The following is a 20840-nucleotide window of genomic DNA, read 5'->3' on the forward strand; positions in this document are numbered from 1 at the left end:
ACATCATAGCTTGGACCGTGTCAGTGACTTAATTCCCACTTTGGGCACATGAATGTGAAAAAAAAAAAATCCTGTATCACAATAAGCTACAGCTCCTTGTCAGATGAGCTGCTGTTAGCTGACCACGGTCATTCTTTTGCTGTAGTTGGACAGATTTAAAAAAAAAAAATTAGTCTGAACCACCTTTGTTTTCTTCATTCAGAAACATGACCTGAGTAGTAGTCAAATACAGAAGTATACTCACTATTATTCACAAACTAAGTTTTCTCCCTGGAAATGGTGAATCAGACTTTATAATTTTGTTTCTTAACGAAATCCATAAAGGAAATAAAGAAACATTGGTTCTTATACACTCTTCTCCTGCTGAAAATTTTTTGTGAAGAGAAACTTAATATTAGATAGCTTACTATATGTGAATGCTGAAGTCCTCAGTATATTTATGTGTGTGTTGTTTATAAACCGTTGCAGAGATTAACAGGCTGTATTGAACTATTGAAAGAAAACATGGTTTTGATATTTTCTTCTTCAATCCAGGTCATATCCTGCAGTCTCCTTCAGCAAACGTGCTTCCAACTCTGCCCTTCCATGTGTTGCGCAGTTTGTTCAGCACTACACCATTGACTACTGATGATGGAGTACTGCTTAGGCGGATGGCACTGGAGATTGGGGCTGTACATCTTATCCTTGCTTGTCTGTCTGCTCTAAGCCACCATGCACCAAGAGTGCCCAACTCTAGTCCCAACCAGGCAGAGGTAAGTTTAACAGCAGAATAATTGACACTGAGAAGCAGTAAGAGTTTTAACTATACAAAAGAAAATTATCTCCGTGCTTTCATTATAGTCTGATTTCTGCAGAGTGGGATTTGCATGAAGAGCAGAAATAGGTAGTACGTACTTGATTAAGTAATTGTCCTTGCATGTTGCAAATAAACATAGTAGTCATGAAATCTAACCAACAAAGAAGGCTTGCCATGAGGCATTAAGGTGTAATCAGTTTCTTCTACAGGACCTTCTTTTTCAGTGCATGAGAGGCATAATGCTCCATGGATGGTGGCTCCTTAATCCTCATTAGATAACATGACCTCATTACCTTATTTAGCATTCATCATCTAAACTGTGCTGCCTGTAAATTATTTCCTGTTAAATGCTTCACAAACCTAAATGAGTTGCGAAAATTAATGAATTAATGCAGTGATTTTTTTTTTTTAAACCCCTTTTTACTGATGGGGAAATGAGATCCAAAGGCAGAAATTTTCCATAGCATTCAAGATCCTGAGTGAATCTCCAAAATTAAACTTTTTCGAAGTACGTGCTGTAATTATACTACCCTCTATTCAGAACACGTATCCTTTGATTTTTTTCAGGATTATGAGTTGCCATTTCTGCATAACTGTTGTGGTTTAACCCCAGCTGACAACTAAGCACCACACAGCCACTTGCTCACACACACACCCCGCCAACAGGATGGGGAGGAGAATAGAAAAAAAACCAATAAAACTCATGGGTTGAATAAAAGACAGTTTAATAGGACAGCAAAGGAAGAGGAAACAATGATAGAATACACAAAATGAGTGATGCACAGTGCTGTTGCTCACCAGCCGCCAACTAGCCCATCCCTGAGCAGTGATCCTGCCCCCACCCAACTCCTCCAGTTTATATACTGAGCCATGACATTGTATGGTGTGGAATATCCCTTTGGCCAGTGTGGGTCAGCTATCCTGGCTATACTTCCTCCCATATTCAGTCGATAGAGCATGAGAAGCTGAAAAGTCCATGCCTTGGGATAAGCATTACTTAGCAAGAACTAAAAACATCAATGTATTATCAACATTATTCTCATAATAAATTCAAAACACAGCTCTATACCAGCTACTAGGAAGAAAATTAACTCTATCCCAGATGAAACCAGGACAATAACATACCAATTGTCTATAATAAAGTGTTTAAAAAAAATTAATTACTTGCTCTTTTTATCGTTTTTGTGGCAGAGGCTTGCATGAAAAAGTTCCTGGTGGCTACATATGGCTAAGTAGCTGCAAAATATAGGGCTGTCCATATTTTAGCAGCTCTGATACTGATGAGAGGTTGAGCTAGGAAGAGATGAAGCTGTGCATGAGAATAATTCACTTTAATGGCTAGTCAAATTTAAGGGGAAAATGAGATATTCTGCTCCTAATGGGGAATCAGGCTGCTGACACATTAAAGCCTTAGCATTATTGTGCTTTTGGAGGGAAAGGGCAACGGTTCTTATCTCTGTTTCAGGTCTACCATGACCCCTTAAACAGCTTGCTTTCTCATAATTCACATCTGTTAGGTGATAGATGGCGACTTGAAACTAGAGATCCATCAGGTCTGCACCGAGGCTTGTGTTTCTGGGGCAAGGCTTTCCCTTAAGTGCTTTAAGTCAGTGCTGTTGACAGTCCTCTTGAGTATTAAAGGCACAACATGTTCGTGGGTGATGTAATGAGTAATGTCTACATGAGAATAACCACACAGCTGTTTCATCGCCAAAATGCATTATATTCCCAATGTAAAGGTTAAATGGTGATTCCAGACTGCCGTCAGTATGGTACTTCATAGGTGATAACTTTTTTTACTGTTGCAGTCTGTTCATACATAATTTCTTTTCCTGCAAGTGTAATCCTGAACAAAATCACTGAAGAAGATCTGAACAGAAAATGAAACTTTTCTGAGACTTAGATCAAATATTACAAATTAAAGTTGGGCCGCTACTCACATGACCTGCTTTCCAGTAAGCCTAATGTTGCTGAGTAACTCTAATGAAAGTAGCAAGTGTTCATTGCTTCGGAAAATAAGGTCACTTGTTTAGGGTGCTAAATATCTAATTAGGAAAGCATTAGTTAAAAAATGCATATCAGCATTTTTTTGCTGCATCCTTTTCGCCAAAGATCTGGTAAGCTTTCAAAATTAGTGAAAGTACTTAAATAGTTTCAGAAGGGCTAAGCAATATAATACTGGAGTTGTGTTAGTGAAGTGCAGTGATGCGCACCTTTGGAAAAAGCTGTGCAAGCAGCTCTGGAAAAAATGCTCTCTCTCAGCACATTAAGGACAAGGTATTTCCCCCTTGTTGTCTGGAGGGGAAATTGCGTGTCAGTGACCCGGAGATATGTGTCAGAGCTATACATGTAACTTACACCTCTTGCCTTTTTGGAGCATTTATTCAAAATCAGCACATGCTTCAGCATCTTAACATTTCGGTTGTGTGCTTTTGATGACATTTCTACTTCCATTCACTTCATCTAATTATGCTATTAAACTTGACTAGGTGTTAAACAGTAATAATTACAGATCTGTGATGTTTAGCGTGATATGGATTAAGTAGGGTTTTAATACCTTAAATCATTTAAGCAGTGACAGTATCCTAAAATAGAGCAAAAATGGGCTTACAGACGAATCACTTGCAACAATTTAGCGCTGACCTGTACTGGAACTCCATGTATGTGGCAGAGTCTTTCCTGTCTAAAACTTTGAATTCCCCTGAATCCCAATGATATCTTTATAAGTGAATAAGTTGGAATTTCCTTCTTTTCCAGAACAAAGGCTTTGTAAAGAATTGCTTCATAAGATGAAAAAAGTGAAATTATTGTGGGTTGATTTTTTTTTTTTTTTTTTCCTTGAATTTAGCCACAGGTGTCAAGTACACACAACAGTGCATCAACAGAAGAACAGCAGCTGTACTGGGCTAAGGGTACAGGCTTTGGAACAGGCTCCACAGCTTCAGGATGGGATGTCGAACAAGCTTTGACTAAGCAAAGGCTAGAAGAAGAGCATGTGACCTGCCTTCTACAGGTGTGTAATAATGAAATTTTGATTAATGATAAGCACTTGAAACACTACAACCTGGATCATAGAAATTGAGCTTGTATTTTTTCAGTCATATTGCACAGTAATTATGGTATTTGGGGAAAAAAATAGTTTACAACCATGTGTTGACATGAAAAGTGTTACAGATCACATTTGGAGTGAGGCTGTTTTCAAACGTCAGTAGGCTGCTGCATAAGAATAGACCTGAGTGGGTAAGACTGGGTGACAGTTCTGAATAGACAACAAACCAGGAAGTATTCCAGTGTGTTTCCCTGGAGCTGTCATAGAGCTCTGATCATAGCTGCGTTGAGTCAAAAGTAAAGACTATCCATTAAAGGAGGAGGATGCAGGAACAGGAATTTTGGTTTGTGTGCCAAATAATTTTATGTATTCATTTCTCACATATTTTTGCTGTGCTTTAAGAAAATGCCCATAGTTGTTACTGGTGTCCATGAATGTGTTATGCCAATATAATAAAATCTCACTCAGACATACTGTAAAATCATGAGTGTGTCAATTAAATGACAATAGTAAATCATGAGTAAACATCCAGATCTTAGTAAAACTCTGATGCCTTCCAAATGCCTCATATTAAGGAGAAGAAAATCCTGCATAATTAGGCTTTTCAGTCCATTGTGAAATGCTACCAACCCCTGTTACCTTAGGTCAGTGCAGGGAGAATGAGATTGTATCTACTCATCAAAAATTTCATTCACAGAACTGTCAGCTCAAATGCATTAGCTAACCTCACTGCTAGGGTAGACACATAGGAGATGAAATTCTGAAAATGCCCATGCCTTGACTAATGAAGACACCGTTTTGATGTAATCAGTTATTCCAGTCACTGTAGATTACAAGGCACAAGTATCACATCCCTTGCAAAAGCAAACCAAATAAAATCCGAGACAATTTTCCTAAGCAAGAAAGGAAAATCACCTGAATTACTCTTGGTGAAGCTTCTAGGCAGTATTCTGTATTATGCCCCGCAGAGGTTTAGCTATAGCTGTCAGAAGTCATGAGGTAAGGAGGCGTTTGCTCTGGGCAGTCAGCAGTTGTAGGAAGAAGTAGAAAACCCTTCAGCATTTTGCTGAAGATGTCAGTCAGTTGTACAGCAGACTCTGCCTGGTCCCTGCTCTAGAAAGGTTGTTTAGAAAAATTCTGTTGTATGGAGTTCTGATAAGACGCTGCAGCAAAATACCATGGGTTAATGGGGTTAGAGCAAAGAGGGAGAACGAAAGAAAGGAGAACAGGCTAAAAAGGTGAATAGAGCCCCTGAGACTTCAAATACTACAGTCTTTCAAGACTTGAAGTTACTCAATTTGAGAGTACAACTGCACAAATCAGACCCATGGAAGTGCATTAGGTCGCACGTCTACAACACGCGGTAAGGGCCTGTGAACTCAGCAAGAGCTGCCCTTGGGCCGAGCAGGGTGCAGTCAGGTGGTGACTCCCCACCATCACCGTGGGGAAGGCTGCTCTGTGTTCGCTGAAGCAAGAGCCGTGCTTACAAGTGGTTGTTGCAAGTAGCTGTCGTGCTCACCGTAAGTTTTTGTTTCATCTGTAAACGCTGAAGTCCCATCCAAAAGGAAGGTACAAGTATTTTAAAACAAAAAAACCCCACATCTTGTGCTGCTAGTGGCTGTTCTGAGGTGAGTGGCACTGATCAGCTGCATATCTCAGTGGTGTGAACTGGCAAACTCCTGCTTTTGAGTAACTCCAGCAGTTTTGTCAGAATTCGTATTAATCGATCTCTTAAAATCATTCAGAATTACAATAGCTATTTAATTTTAGCATTAGTCAAAGTTGGAATCATAATCTAATAACTGTATAGAATTCTTCTCTGACAGATCTTTGGGACTGCTGAAATAAATACCAGTACTGAATTAGCAAAATAGCTACTGAAGTATTATGGTGTCTTCCTTAAGGAAGGGAAGTCAAAGTTCTTTTGCCTAAAATAAATCGGGTTCAATTAAATATTTTTGTGTATTTCAGGTGCTTGCCAGTTACATAAATCCTGCAGGGAGTACATCAAATGGAGATACCCAAACGAGCCATGAGGGGAGAGGACAAAACAGCAGTGCTCTTCCATCCGTTCTCCTAGAGCTGCTCAGTCAGTCTTGCCTTATCCCAGCAATGTCATCATACCTCCGCAATGATTCAGGTAACGTGCTATTGTCTCCTCCTAAGTCAAAGTTGGCTTGCTTCTGTCAAATAAGTTTTTATATAAACAATAGGAAGTTCTGGCTACTTTCAGTACATTTGCCAGTTTAGAATTGTAATAATGGAACATTCGCTTGAGCCTTAGGAAACAAAATGATAGTGTTTGTTGAAATGCTTATTTGTTGTAAGAGTTTAAACTTTGTTGTTTCAATTTTTTTTTTAATATTTGAAATTTAATTCTTAAACTGTTGAAATTAAGAGAAAAATAGTATTTCCATCTGAAAAGTTTATATTTTAGTTGTTCTGTAGAAGATACATGGAGAGAGAGTACTTTATACAAGATCATGAATCTTACTGTGAAGAAAAACGTTAATTTTGTGAGAAAATTGAGCAGATATATGCATGAAGTGGGTAAATGTTGCACATAGTAGGGCAGTTCTCTTTGATCAGAACTTTTTCTGCTCTGTTTGGGAAATATAAAACTAAGCTTCTTATCAAAACTGCAAAGTATTTAAAATAGATGGGAACAATTAAACTGTTAGGGTGTTTTCTAAAGAAAAAAGCAAGTAGTTTTATGTTGTCATCATGTTCCTACTCATAATTTTAAAACAAAGAGATTTTGATAGTTTCATCCAGTATCGTAGAATCATAGAACAGTTTGGGCTGGAAGGGACACTTAAGGTCATCTAGCCCAGCCCCCCCCGGCAGTGAACAGGGACATCTTCAACTGGATCAGGTTGCTCAGAGCCCCGTCCAGCCTGACCTTGAATGTTTCCAGGGAGGGGGCATCCACAGCTTCTCTGGGCAACCTGTTCCAGTGCCTCACCGCCCTCATGGTAAAAAGTTTCTTCCTTATATCCGGTCTAAATCTACCCTCTTTTAGCTTACCCCTACCCCTTGTCCCGTTGTAACAGGCCCTGCTAAAAGTCTGTCCCCGTATTTCTTATAAGCCCTGTTTAAGTACTGAAAGGCCACAAGAAGGTCTTCTCAGAGCCTTCTCTTCTCCAGGCTGAACAACCCCAACTCTCTCAGCCTTTCCTCATAGCAAAGGTGTTCCAGCACTCAGATCATCTGGACCTGCTCCAACAGATCCATGTCTTTACTGTGCTGGGGGCTCCAGAGCTGGATGCTGGACGCCAGGTGAGGTCTCACTAGAGCAGAGTGGTGGAATCACCTCCCTCGACCTTCTGCCCACGCTTCTTTTGATGCAGCCCAGGATATGGTTGGCCTTCTGGGCTGTGAGCACACATTGTCAGCTCATGTCCAGCTTTTCATTCACCAGTACCCCGAGTCCTTCTTGACAGGGCTGCTCTCAATCCCTTCATCCCACAGCCTGTATTGGTACCAGAGTTTGCCCCAACCTGTGTGCAGGACCTTGCACTTGTCCTTGTTGAACCTCATGAGTTTCACGCAGGCCCACTTCTCGAGCTTGTCCAGGTCTCTTTGGGTGGCATCCTGTCCTTCTGGTGTGTCAACTGCACCACTCAGCTTGGTGTCATCTGCAAACTTGCTGAAGGTGCACTCGATCCCACTATGTTTTGGATGAAGATATTAAACAGTACTGGTCCCACTATGGACCCCGAGGGACACCACTTGTCACTGATCTTCATCTGGACATTGAGCCATTGACCACTACCTTCTGGATGCAACCATCCAACCAATTCCTCGTCCACTAAACAGTCCACCCATCAAATCCATATCTCTCCAATTTAGAGAGAAGGATGTTGTGGGGGACCATGTCAAAGGCCTTCCAGCAGTCCACACAGACAACACGCATATCTCTTCCCTTGCCCACTTACGCAGTCACACCATCATAGAAGGCCACTAGGTTGGTCAGGCAGGACTTGCCCTTGGTGAAGCCATGCTGGCTGTCTCCAGTCACCTCCCTGTCCTCCATGTGCCTTAGCATAGCTTCTAGGAGAATCTGTGTATGTTATGTGTTGTACCTTGCTGTGAAAATCATTTCGGTTGCACAAGGTAGTGTCAAGCAGTGTGAGTTAAGCAAATGCCTGTGTGGAACTAATGGCAAAACCAGCAGACTGGGTTTGTGATTTAGGTTCAGTCTCACGAGATGACAGGCTTTAGCATGAAGATATTGATAAGCAATTTTTCTTCAGATAACTGTCAGCCTGAAGCTTTTAAACACTGCCTTAGCTTTAGGTTCATTTTTTGTTTAGTTGCTTTGTAAGGGTGGATTTAATCCCTAAGTAGCACAAGGAGTTGTTCCAAATCTGAATAATTTGGGTTTGGACCGTTATTTTGCTTGCCCCACTTTTGGAGTAACTGCTGAACGTCTTGTCACGTTACTGCAGTTCTTTTGAATGCCAGTTGTAGGGTGTGGTGATGTGAATTTCTTGAAACAATGTCATAACTTCTTGTTGAATTACAGAGTATATTTTATCTCCGGGGTAAAAGAGATATCATCTGTGTCTTAAGTATTTACAAAGCTACATAGGACTAAAACAAGAATGTGGTTTTTTTGTAATCTGCAGTAACTAGGGCGTTACATAATCTTGTATGATGGAATGGAAGTAGTTCAAAAAGTCTGCTGGGGCCTTATAGTAAAAATAAAAATATGAAGATGTCCACAGTTAATTTTGCAATGAATTTGTTCATTCTGTTTTGCACATATTACAGTGAGGAAAATGAACTCTCTAGCCTATACACCAGGCTCATTATTGCAAATGAAAATCTAATGTAAAACAATGAAGTAAATGATAAAGTAAAATAATAAAGCAACCTTTCTAACAGATACTCGTGAATTTTTCTTTGTTGAGGTAGAAAGGAAAAGTCACTGAAATACCTGGCAAAAATGCTGTGTTATCTAAAGGATGAAGCTGTCCGTTCTGAGTTATAGACGAATCACGGCTGTTGAAATTGCTTTTTGCTGTTTTCAATCGAAAAACGTTTCTGTCTGTATAAGTCCCCTTTAACTGGGAAAGAACAGTCAGATACTGCTAGAAGAGATGAGATATGTGGCTGGTGGAGAGAAGTGCATACCAGTTTGGCTTTCGTAGACCATTTGTTTTCCCAAAGTTTCAGTGGGAAATGCTAATTTTAGGTATGTTTTCCACTGTTGGGTTACTGTTGTTTGTGGTTGGCAGGGGATGTTCATATGTTGTGCATGTGAAATAAAAATTAGTAAAGAGTGAAAAGAACAGATACTTCCTGCGTTTTCATAAATGGACCGGTAGCTCTTAATGTAGCAGCGTTGTTTTGCTTAATACGTTGATCATAGTCTTGAATGCTTCCTGCTGTATTTGTTCAAAATTCTATGCGTAAAACTATAATTATCAATGTTCTTCTGGATTTAAAAGACATAGCTTTGCAGGCTTATGTGACACAAACTTGTCTTTGAAAATGTAATAGGATATCAGTACGAGAGGGAAATGTGCAAAAGGCATGACTTCTGGAAAGCATGTCTCCTCTTCCTGAATATTTGAGTCGGATGCATTTACTTTGAAAGGAGTCCCTGAAAACAGTTTGTCTTGGTGATAGCCAGGCATAATTCCAGTGCAGTATTTACTCTCTATTTCAAAGGCAGACAGATAATTCTCACATTAACGAGTCTGAGTTGCAGAAGATGCTGGGGCTCTCGGTGTCACTAACAGAGTGTCAGGAAACATAGCTGACAGAGAGCCTGGCTGTCACAAGAGAGACAGAGGTTGGGAGCTCTGGAGCTATGTTAAGCTCTGGTAAAATGCTCCAAAGACTGAAAAAGTCCCTTCTTGCACAGGGCCGAATGCCTGCTTGGGGGGAGCAGGAAAGGGAACGGTGTTGTTAGTAATACCGTGTACATGGTCTTCTAGTTTTCAGAGCAGTGTATCTGCTGCTATCAAAACGGACTTTGATGTGGAAGAAGCAGGTATTCCTCCTATAACATGCTGGACTGAGAAATTAGGACACTGCATACAGAATGCTAATAGAGTGTTCCAAGGTTCTGGCACCCCAGCAGGTACAAGCTGTGCCTGGCACAATGCTGACAGAAATTAGCAATTTTCAGCAACGCTAACTTTCTCAGACTTGAATGGATGCTAGTGGTATTAGTTAAAGGTTACCTTTGTGCTAGAGGTATTCCTCTACTAGATTTTTGGGTTTGCTGTAAATGGTTGCAATAATAGTGATCTTCTGCTATTACATATCTGCCTTATGCATGAAATAATGTGGGGAAAAATTGCCATAAAGAAATATAATACGCAATGAAGCTGCTGGATGTGGTTTCCGTTGCACAGCAAGCTGATACCGCCATGGTGATACAAGATGGTGTGTATTTTGGTATTGACGAGCGTTTTGTATTTGGTTTAAACATGTTCAGTTACCTACCAGTATGATACATCCTGCTTGCAAAGTTGTTTTGGCAAAATTCTTGAAACAGTTCGGCTGTCAAAATATAGAATTGGCCTTTGTCACAGTTAGAAATTTATCTAGGTTTTTTGTTGCTTAAATATATGTTTTACCATCTCTGCTCAATTTGCCCAAAGCCTACATGGACTAGATTGTTATCTAGATTGTTCTAGATAAAAGGAATATTGAGCAAATAAGGAGTGCTCACATATAATTTCATCTTTTAGAAACCTCACCTTGAAGCAGATCTTAACAAAACAGATTGCTCTGACACATTCTGCAGCTTCATCTGCATCAGAACAAAGTGATTGTGAAGTCCTTGAAAACTGTGAACTGACCACTTTCATTAATTTCCATAATTGCTTTTTTCTTGTAGAGAAAGAAGGTTTATCTGTATATGAAGGATTTTCCTTATTATTCAAAATAGGTCGTAGCTCTAGTCACAGGGAACAATAGCTGCTGTAATTCTCACCCGGTTTCTTGATTACTTTTTCCTGTGCTTGTTTCCTGTCTTGGTGTGGCATTACTGTGGTTTTTATTATCTTTCATTTTGTAAATGAAAAAAGTTTATATTTGTAACGTGGTGAGATTATTTTTTGTAACATTTGTGTTTATTCCTAAGTACTTAATGCATGTTTACATTGGTAAAATTCATGTCATTCTTCACTTCTGTATCATAGAGCATCTACTGTGTATGAATTGCTGAGCAGTTATGCACATTTCACACCAAAATCAGTCATGTAAAACCTTTTCACTGTTGTCTTGTATACAACATGATTCATTTGAAGGAATTACCACTGTATGAACTCTTTCAAACGTGAACCTTTCGCTCCTTGAACAAAATGACAACGAGAAAGTTTGTGCCATGCAACAAGAGGTTCACAGCAAACGCATGACCATCAGGTTCTAACTAGAGTACGTGGCTATCCTGAAGGTCCAAATTCTGCGGATAAATGTAGGAGCTACTCAACTGATGGACCTAGGTTTGTGAAGGCTAATACAAGCTAGTATTTACAAGGGGTAGAGAAGAAAGCCGTGGTAACAGTAGTCTTTGTAGCTAACAAGGTTTATAGAGAGAAGGCAGTGGAAGGGAATAATGAAATAGGGGGAAAATCAAGTGACTTTTAGGACAGGGACTGTATATTTTGTACGGACTTGGACAGTAAAAAGCACAGTGAAGCTGGAATTTATCAGTCATGCCACAGAATTAGATAGACTCTGCTTGCTTAAAAATGTAATTGTACTCATTTGTCCCTGAACTAGTGTCTAGCAAACCCTATGATGACTTAATCTTGTGTACAGCTGAAGAGTGACAGAAATTTGGTACCACCTCTTCCTTGGAAGACAGACCTCATAGCAAGCTACAGAATTCTGCCTGAAGTTTCTTTGCTTCTATTCCCAGGCTTACAGGAAGCAGGTGATGTGATTTTAGCTGGTGTGTTCTTGCAGCCCTGGCTTCACATGCTCCCTTCCTTCTTTGGTGGACAAAGCCTCCATGTGATGTGGTCAGCATAGCTTGTAGTGGTACATTAGCTGAGTCTTTCTTGGGTTTGACTGCTGAGAAGAGATGATGCACTTCAGTGTGAGGGCTTTACTAAAAGGGTTGTGTTTACTGACCAGCATGTTCCACTTCATAAGAGTCCAATATTTGGTTTTAATGCACCTTTCATAGTTCACCAAGTACTGTTTCACCCTGGGCTTGTGGATTCATTAATAGTTGTGCTGCTTCATCCCGCTGTCAAATACCTTATTGTGAACTTTATTTAGTAAGTACTATGGACAAATCCGTTGAAGGTGAATGTACTGAATTCTTGTTTCTGCCTCTTTTGATATACCCTTGTTAGTTGAGTCCATTAAAGTCATACTTTTCAGGCCTCATCTCCTTACCTCAGGGCTTGAACTACACTAGATTGCCTGCTGAAGTTAGAGTATTTATTTTCTATTAATCACACTTGTTCTCAAGGCATTATATTGTGTTGCTTTAGTTTTTGCAAAGTAGTGCAGTTCCTCTGGACTGAGTAGGCTGGGTACTTGAGGAAGCTTGTGTTCCCTTATGGGTCTCTGAAGTTGGTGCACTGAGCTCATTCAGCTAAGAGTCCTACATCTTTATTCATCCATTGCTGAAGATGAGAAGGTACTGCTGCAGTGTAAATGTTGAATCATCATGAAATTGTGGTTTTCCCGAGACTATTGACTTTTTACTGTGTCTAGTAAGAGGTCGTTGCTGTTGAGATGTTTTTTGATGTTGAGATTCTTATACATTTAATCCAATATATGCATAGGCACCAGAGCTGTATATTGGAGCTCATTTAACTAAAGTTAGACTTCAGTTTGCATGACTATAGAGCGCAAGTATTACCTGTTAAGAGAGGATATCAAACTTCTGTTTTAAAACAAAAATACAATTCATATGCCGGGGCAATCTCTAATGATAATATTACCCTGTGACTTCCTTCGAAGGGTCAAAGCCTTTTGCTGTAAGCGAAATTAGAAGTGGCAGTTTAGATAGGGAGTATATAATTACCTAAAATTAAAAATTCCACTAGTTTTCATTAATGTTATTGAATCTGTTCACTGGTGAAAGAATGGTGCTGAACCTTTGCCACATTTGCTTATAACTTTGGGATTTCTTTTTATCTGTTTCGCTGTTGAAGTGTTTACAGAGAAGGGTGCAGTATCTCACTCCAGTGCTGGAGTAGTAGTTGATTCACAATTGTGAGAACAGAGATATATACTGAAATAACATGAAATAAAACTGTTTATTTCACAGAACTGACAAGTTTTAAAGTAACTTCAGGATCAAAATGAACAGCAGTAATTTCTACCTGAATTTCATATTTCTTTTCAGTTATCAGGTTCTTGTAACCTCTCATTTTAAGACTCACCTCAAATATGCTTGTATTATGAGATTAATGCAATAATATCCATAAGTATGTAGATACAAGAAGTACATAGAAAAATTTAATAATGTATTGACTCTATTCTGTAGTCTTTAATAAAAATGATTAACCTGCATAATTTCTCTAGAATGTAGCTTAGTTTTACAGAATGCTTTGATGCTTCGTATACTGAAAATGAGTATGCAGTACTAGAGATTTGCTGTAGACTGTGGGTAGTGAATAAATTTCCTTTGCTGCACGTGTTTCCCTCCAGTGCAGCCTCAGCTCTATTTATTATTTCTTCTGGATGAGCCAGTATTGACTCAGAGTGGCAAAACCAGAATATACCATCTTCCACCTCATTCGTCCATAAATCAGTGTGTTAAAGCGTAGTTTCTGCAACTGACTGAAATATCATTGCCAAATTCATTCTGTTCCAGATCCCTGACCTTATTTTATGCATGTGCTTATTTCAAAGTGACTTCCAAAGGCTCAGCTGGTTTAGCAGTTATGAAGTTCTATACACTGGTAAGCTATTACCTGTACAAGAGAGGTATTTCTTTGCTTGTCATTTCACGGAAGGACTGGATGTAATTTTGCACCTTAGGAGAAAGAACTGAGCTGATTTTCAGAAATGCAGCTCCTCCATTCTTCCTCTGTGGCACACCTAATGCTAAGAATGGTATTTATTAAAATCAGTGTTTTCCCTTTTTTTAGTGTTGTCTTTCTACTGTATTTTTAATCCTAAGCTCTCAAAAGTAGCTTTTCTATTAGAAGATACATGCGAGATACATTCATGTGTATATATAGGCTTCTGTGATCTCAGGCTGTCTGCAGCTTTGGACCTAAATCAAATACATACATAGGTTTAATTTAAAATATGGAAATAGTTTAATCAATTTCAGTGGTCTAATTGCATGTTCCGTGAAGTATGCATAAGATTTGCAGTTCTGGGCCTCAATCACAAATGGTACAAAAAGGGAAAATGTCTTCAGGACCTGGTCCAGAAAGAGAGAGTACACTCTTCTGGGCAAAGATATTAAACCTGTTTTCCATGCAACAACACCATCAATCCCAGTGTGATATGTTTTATTTTACTTGAAAATAAGCATCAGGATGCAAACATGAAAGTTGTGTTTGACTTGCGTTAAACACTTTCTAAAAATGGCAATACAGAAACTGTAACTTAAGATTTCTCATTTGGAGAATATGTATTTGTGTGGCATTGTAATTATTAATATTTCTTAAAAAAAGTACTGAAACTGTTCTTTATTTTTTCACACCACTTTAAAGGGTTTTTAATTAGAAAAGCACATCGTCAGTATAGCATGATGATTTCAAATACAGAGTCAGTAAAGGCAAGAAAATCAAACCTTTTTCAGCTTTCCACAAGACTAACAAAAATGCTGCAGAATATAGTCAATAGTTAAAATTTTACTTATAATATTACAATTTCTGGTATGACAGTGTTCCTGTCTCCACACTTATATATTAGTGTAAGTTATAAGCCTAAATTATGGTGATCTAAAAATAAAACCCTTTTGTCTGTTTTCTGGTCTCGGCTATGAAGAGACATATTGCACAAAACCATAGAAAGCATCATGGGGCTTGCTTATATGTATTTATATATTTAATTAATCTCTTTCTATGTTCTGATTGTTTTCAGTGTTTGCTTACATTTCTTGTGTCTTGCATGTTTGCTGGCAGTAAAACAGTGCTGTCTCTGTTTCTGCAATTTGGATTTAATCTGTTATCAATGAGAAGTTGAATATTGTCTGCCTTCATTTCCATAATGAGCACCCTAGCTGGGCTCGCAGATACATTTAGCAGTCCTTGATGCAGCGCCCTTAGCCAGACGCTTTGCTCTGGAATGTTTTTGATAATCTTTTTAGACAGTGGGTTTTTTTGCTTTAAATTTAGAAATCATTCTTACTATCTCTGGTCTTTGCACTGTGTGCTGTGCAATTGTTGTTCAAAAATGTCATCAAAGTGTAGTGTAGATGTACACAAAAACAATAACAAATAAATTGAGTACAGTTCCAATAATCCCAAGCAGTGCTAAAATAGATTCTTCCTTCTCCTCTTTCTCCTCCTGCCTTTTTACATCTTCCAGTGTTGTGATGGCAGAGGTTCCCATTTTTCCTGCAAATACCTTCACCAGTATTCTGGCAGCTAGCTAGAAGAAAGCAAGCAGATGGTAAATCTGGTCTGACAAACATGCAAGCTTTGATCTTTTTAAAAACAATTTTGTGCTTCTTTATACAGTATTTCTTAATGCTGTGTTTACTGAGTTGTATTTGTCTTTTGTTTTCGTTTTGTATGAACATGTACATGTTAAAAGTAATTGTTCTGTAGATACAGATTTGGTAGAAGGAGTGAAAAATAGCTTGATGCTTCAAGCCAAGTAACATGCTTTATAATAAAAGAAATTGAAAATTTGTCTTTAGCCAGGTAATTTGTGTCTTTATGAAACATCAAATTGATGAAAGCAGGTATGTAAGCATTGTGAAATACTCTGAAATGCCTCAGGACATTATGAGAATTTTCAGCTGCTGTTAAATATTTAACTGCCATGGTACAAAAACAGTTGAAAATATTCACGTCTGCTGTTTTCGAACATGGAAAATATGCCTCCTTAATACAGTATCGCAGTCTCTCTTGACTAGTAAGCCCAAAGTAGGCAATTGCAGGTGAGATCTTATCCTTTTACTTGTTTAATAGATCAGTTTTTGCACAGCAGTGCAACAGTAAACATTTAACAGAAAACGCCTGCCTCTTCAGATATAAAGGTGGTTGTTGTTGTTATTATATATGCTTATTATTGCAGTATGCCAAAGGACAGTAGTACTTTTATAGTAACAAAATTCTGTGCAATATAAGGACTTGAGATAGTATTTACAGATGTATGTATGATTTATTACCTTTTTTGTTGCAAAAGTGGAGTTGACAGGTCGTCTCTATTACTTAGCTGCTGTTGTACTATTAATTTATAGTCAGATATCCTCTAGAAACATATTCCCTGTAAAATTATGTTCATTGGTGGCTGAGATGTTGGTATTATATGTAATCTGCTATGCTGTTTTAGCTTTATTGATCAGAAATTTCCAACCTTAAACCAGAATTTGATTGGGATTTCTACTAGTTCAGATAACCCCAATTTACTGAAAATTTGCAGTCGCATTTTATAATGCAATAAAATTTTTCTCTCCTGGCAAACAGCTTTAATCATTGGAGATAAATGTGTTTCTGCTGTGAGTCTAATTAAAGCCATCAGCTCAGAGCATCTCTCACAGAAAGGTAAAAAAAAAAAAAAAATGTTTCTTACCCTACATTGCATCAGGAATAAAATGTCATCAGACATGCTTCTTACTTGGCAATTCAGGGGCAAACCAGGCTTTTATCTTCATGAAGGGGCTGCTCTCCTCCTCACTCAGACAGACCAGATAGCAGCATGAACTGTTCCTTGATGAAGAAGTTTATCAGTGAGGATAAAAATGTTACAGAATCTTCCAAATGACTGGCCTTCTTGCTCAGTAATCCACTAAGGCAAGTGTAGTCGAAAAACAGTAAACCCCTTTCTGGTAATGATCCTCACTGCTGACTAATTCTCGTTAAAATTGAGGATTTTTTTCTTTAGATGATGCAGAGCAACAAAATGCATGCTGTTCAGTTTTGCCTTTAAAAAAAAAAAACACAGCTCCTGGTTTTATTCGGTTATACTTAGTTATTTCTTAAGACTTCAGAAGAATCCAGCCTTTGATTTACTCTTTGTGGCAGCTGTCTGAAGAGGCTTTCTCACGTTGACATGCTGTAATTCCAAATGCAGCGAACTACGTGCAGTCACACTATGTAATTTTAGTCCAGCCTGAAAAAGAATGAAAAGAAGTCTGCTTTGCTGGCAGTAGTGTGGACGCTGTCACGCACCTGCATTCAGAGCCGCTGGAAAGAATTCCAAGGTATTCTTCGGAGCATTGCATAACTTAGCCAGGCAGATCTGAAGAGAGGAATGACAGTGGCTTTAGTTGCACGCTGTGGTGAGCTGTGACATTGATTAAACATGCACTTGGCACTTGCTGAATAAAGAAGGAGCTACGAGCCACCCTTGCAGACAGCGAGTTGCATAACAATGTGCCATGGCTCTGCTGTTTCATTGTCAGGCCCGGCACATTCCCATGCTGGACCAAGGGAGAGAGCGAGCGGCATAGAGAGGAGTAGAGTTAGCTGTACTTCGGGGAAGCGCTGCATGACAAATGGTGATATTAAGGCAGTCGAGCTGAAACAGTGTTTCTGCCTTTTGTCTTTTTATGCTTTGTTTGACAGGCAATTGTTTCTATGGGAAATACTGCTCCTAACGCTTTTCCTCTTTTCATTCGCCTCCCAAAGAATGCAGGTTAGTGTGGAATTAAGGAAAACACAGACTTCAAGAAAAATATTCCTGTTCCGATTTCAGAGGAAGCAGTAACTCCATTTTTTTCCTAGGTAAATCAGAGAGGTATTTTTTGCCTGCTCTGTTGGAGAGGCTGGGGGATGGGGGGGGGGGGGGGAGATCTGTGAAGTCTTCTCTTCTTCCCAATCTGTTCAGGTAAAAGGCCACAATTTTAATAACCTCTGCAGGTAGCTGTGTTTCAGATAATTTTATTCAGTCACTTTGTTCTATGAAGGCTACAAATGCAACATATTTTCATTGGTATAGCATAGCTTCTTGGTATGAAGGTAACTATTTTATGTATATTGGAAAACTTATTTTTAAAAAATACTTTCCATGTCAAGCAATTCAGAATTCATAAGCACAAAAAGCTTATGCATATGAGAAAACAAAAGATAATTATATTACATTGAATTCAAACAGTAAGAATATAACTGGAAACCTTGATCACTTTCCAGAACAGCATATTTTAGAGATTGCAAGGTATTGTTTGAAATTGAGTTTTCAACAATCTTTTCGTGAGACAGCAAAAGAGGATAAAATCATTGGTTTAAATACTTTCATTTTCAAATGAATTTGCTTACACATTAATTTTTTTTCTCATTATTTTTCTGAAGTGTCTAAGTACACTTATTAGTTTGTTAGTAGTGGACAAAACTGCATATTGTACACATGCATTATTTTAATGGCAAATACCACGTCTGAAGTACTGTGAGTTGTATGACACTTGTATGATCTGCCCTTTCTCCTGAAAGTAATGTTGCCATAGTGAAATTGTTTGACTCTAGAAGAATTAAGTAATTAGGTTAAATCTCTCCAGCACAGCTTCCTTAAAATATATTCTAATGTGTGTATATAGTCTTTCCTTTTAAGCTCCTCCCTTATTCTGAAAAGACTGCTGCAACTTGGGTTGTTCCTGGAATTGTTTTCTGTCCACGTATCTTTGAACGTATTTCTGTATTCATGTAGGTCCATTCAGAGATGCAAAGATGGGGAAATTTTCGCCTGTGTATTCTGACCATTCATGTCACTGAGAGCATCTAGCAATAACTGAATTTTCAAGCCATTATACTGTATTAACCCTCACATGTTAAAAACCAAATCCTTTCCTTTATGAAAGGGGGGAAATTGCGTGCAATGTGCATCTTTTATTTAAAGATTAGTAGTGTCTTTGGAGGGTAGGAATCTGTCACCTTGTGAACACAACCAGGTGTAAAGATTCAAGTTCAGCAGAAGAATTTCTTGCAATGTTGTCAAGTATAAATAATGACAATAAAATAAATTCAGCATCTCCACTGCAAATAATCAGCTAATTAAGACGTATCCGCAGAGTGCAGCAAAAGATTCACAAAATGTTTCTTGGCCTGGTTATTGCCATGGTTGAGGTCAGATAGTGGGCTGCCGTGTTCACAGTTGTGGTGCAGCTGGCACTGGAGGGTTTAAGGTGAACGCAGGGAAACAAATCTCTCTGGGCTCCCGCTGTACGCAGTCAAGGGGGAGCGACACCTCCTGTGCCCCATGTTTCAGATCCAGCGTTTGCCACGGATCTTGGTTTGATGGCATTTCTCCCCTCCTGTCCTTCCCTTATATTGGTGTGCATGTCTGTGCGGACATGCCGTGAGCTGGTTTGGAAACAGACCCAGCGAAAAGCAAATCTCTAGCACAGCACAGTAAGAGGGATGGGGCAGCAGCTGCTTAGGCTGCCACTGTGGGCAAAGTGTTGCTGATTGGAGCTGGGGTGGGGGAAGAGGACAAAGGTTGTCAGGTTTAACATTTCACAGTTATAGGAAACTTGATGAATTCATCCATGTTGAGTGGAAGCCAGTATTTACAAATAACTTCCTTATAGTTACAATACATATTCAGTATGAAGAAAAAATTTCATGCGAGATTTCTCACGAGTGAAGTGAGTAATAAAGATTGATTTGAAAAGGTCTTGATTTATCCATAATATTTGATGATATTTGGAAAAATGGGGAGATCCTCTACATTTTGTGCAAAATGATATTAGAGTCTGGGGGTGCATTTCATACATGAGTAACAAAACCACCTGGTTTGGGGTGAACATTACATGGTTACACAGTATTTGAGTTTGGACACTGCTATACAAAAATGTCCTAGATTGAATTCTGTTGCTTCCATCTAGAGAGAGCTTTCAAGCACTTAGTAAGACTTTAGCAACTGCTTGGTAACTGATTTATGTAGTATCCCAAGAGCAGAACAAATTCTGTTGATTAGAGGTCATTCTGTTCATTACTGCTGATGTTTGAGCATTTGTATTGCATGGGAATAGACCTTAGGCAATACAAACGTATGCCATATTTTAAAGATATTCATGCTTCAAGAAGGAGTTGCCAGGCTATCTTGTAAAAAAGTCTGTGGTATAAATTCAATGATTTACAGTCTTGATCCTCAGGTGATCATTATCCTGCTGTATGCTACTGCTATGAGTAACGCGGTATGCCCAGAACATCACCTTTACAAAAGGAACAAATACTCCTAGCCAAAGTGTAAGCTTTCTTTTTCCTCATGTATTTCTGGGGATTTATATAATTCTTATTTTCATGTATGCTAGGATTATTCTATATGCTGTGTTTTTTCATTAAAATAGTGTGTTTTGAGTCAGATATTTTTTGCCCTCATTCTGCGTTTTCCCTAAGATGCAGAAAACTACTTGAAATGTAGTAGCACACGCGTCCTGTAGGTGATGCCTTCCAGTTTTCTTCTCCGACAACCTCCACGACCTTCTCTTTACAAGATCTGACACTTTTTTCAGTTAAACAATAGAGCAAAGCTGTGTCTGTCAGGAGATGCAATAGTATGCACAAATGAAGACAAACTGGTTCACTTAGCATAAGCGCGAAGTGGATATCCACGCTTCTTCCTTCTTAGTTATTCTTTTTTCTTTTTTTTTTCCTCTTTCCTGAGAATGAAACACAGCTACTGTTTTCTTTATAGGAGCTGTTAGCCTGTTTTTTATGATATAGATGGATGTGTGATGCGCTTGAGTCAGCAGTGATGGGCATGGTCAGTTTAAGCCAGGTTTCAAGGTATTTTTTTACTCTGCTGTTGAAAAAAGAGGAAGAACTCAGATCCTTTGTCTGTAGCAACACAAAATGCTTTTAGATTTGTTACTGTTCTCATTCACATCTCTTTCATGTGTTTCATCTCAGCATTTACTTGGTGATTTTGACACTTTGACTATGT

General features: G+C 38.7%; 1 protein-coding gene and 1 long non-coding RNA gene across 7 annotated transcripts in view; one reads left to right on the forward strand and one right to left on the reverse strand.

Moving 5' to 3' along the window:
- Nucleotides 1-20840, forward strand: part of BIRC6 (baculoviral IAP repeat containing 6) — a 194638-nt gene that overhangs the window by 131844 nt on the left and 41954 nt on the right. For all 6 annotated transcript variants that reach the window (XM_075412723.1, XM_075412718.1, XM_075412724.1 and 3 more), the window contains exons 63-65: nt 535-752; nt 3645-3809; nt 5817-5985. In XM_075412723.1, the coding sequence (XP_075268838.1) occupies nt 535-752; nt 3645-3809; nt 5817-5985 (552 nt within the window). The remainder of the gene's footprint in view (nt 1-534; nt 753-3644; nt 3810-5816; nt 5986-20840) is intronic.
- LOC104329279 (uncharacterized) lies at nt 13069-17454 on the reverse strand. Its single transcript, XR_719494.2, has 2 exons — nt 16533-17454; nt 13069-15383 (listed from the first exon to the last, which is right to left on the reverse strand). It is a non-coding gene; the product is annotated as an uncharacterized LOC104329279 (long non-coding RNA).

The sequence above is a fragment of the Opisthocomus hoazin genome, chromosome 2 (genome assembly GCF_030867145.1).
Source record: "Opisthocomus hoazin isolate bOpiHoa1 chromosome 2, bOpiHoa1.hap1, whole genome shotgun sequence".
NCBI lineage: Eukaryota > Metazoa > Chordata > Aves > Opisthocomiformes > Opisthocomidae > Opisthocomus > Opisthocomus hoazin.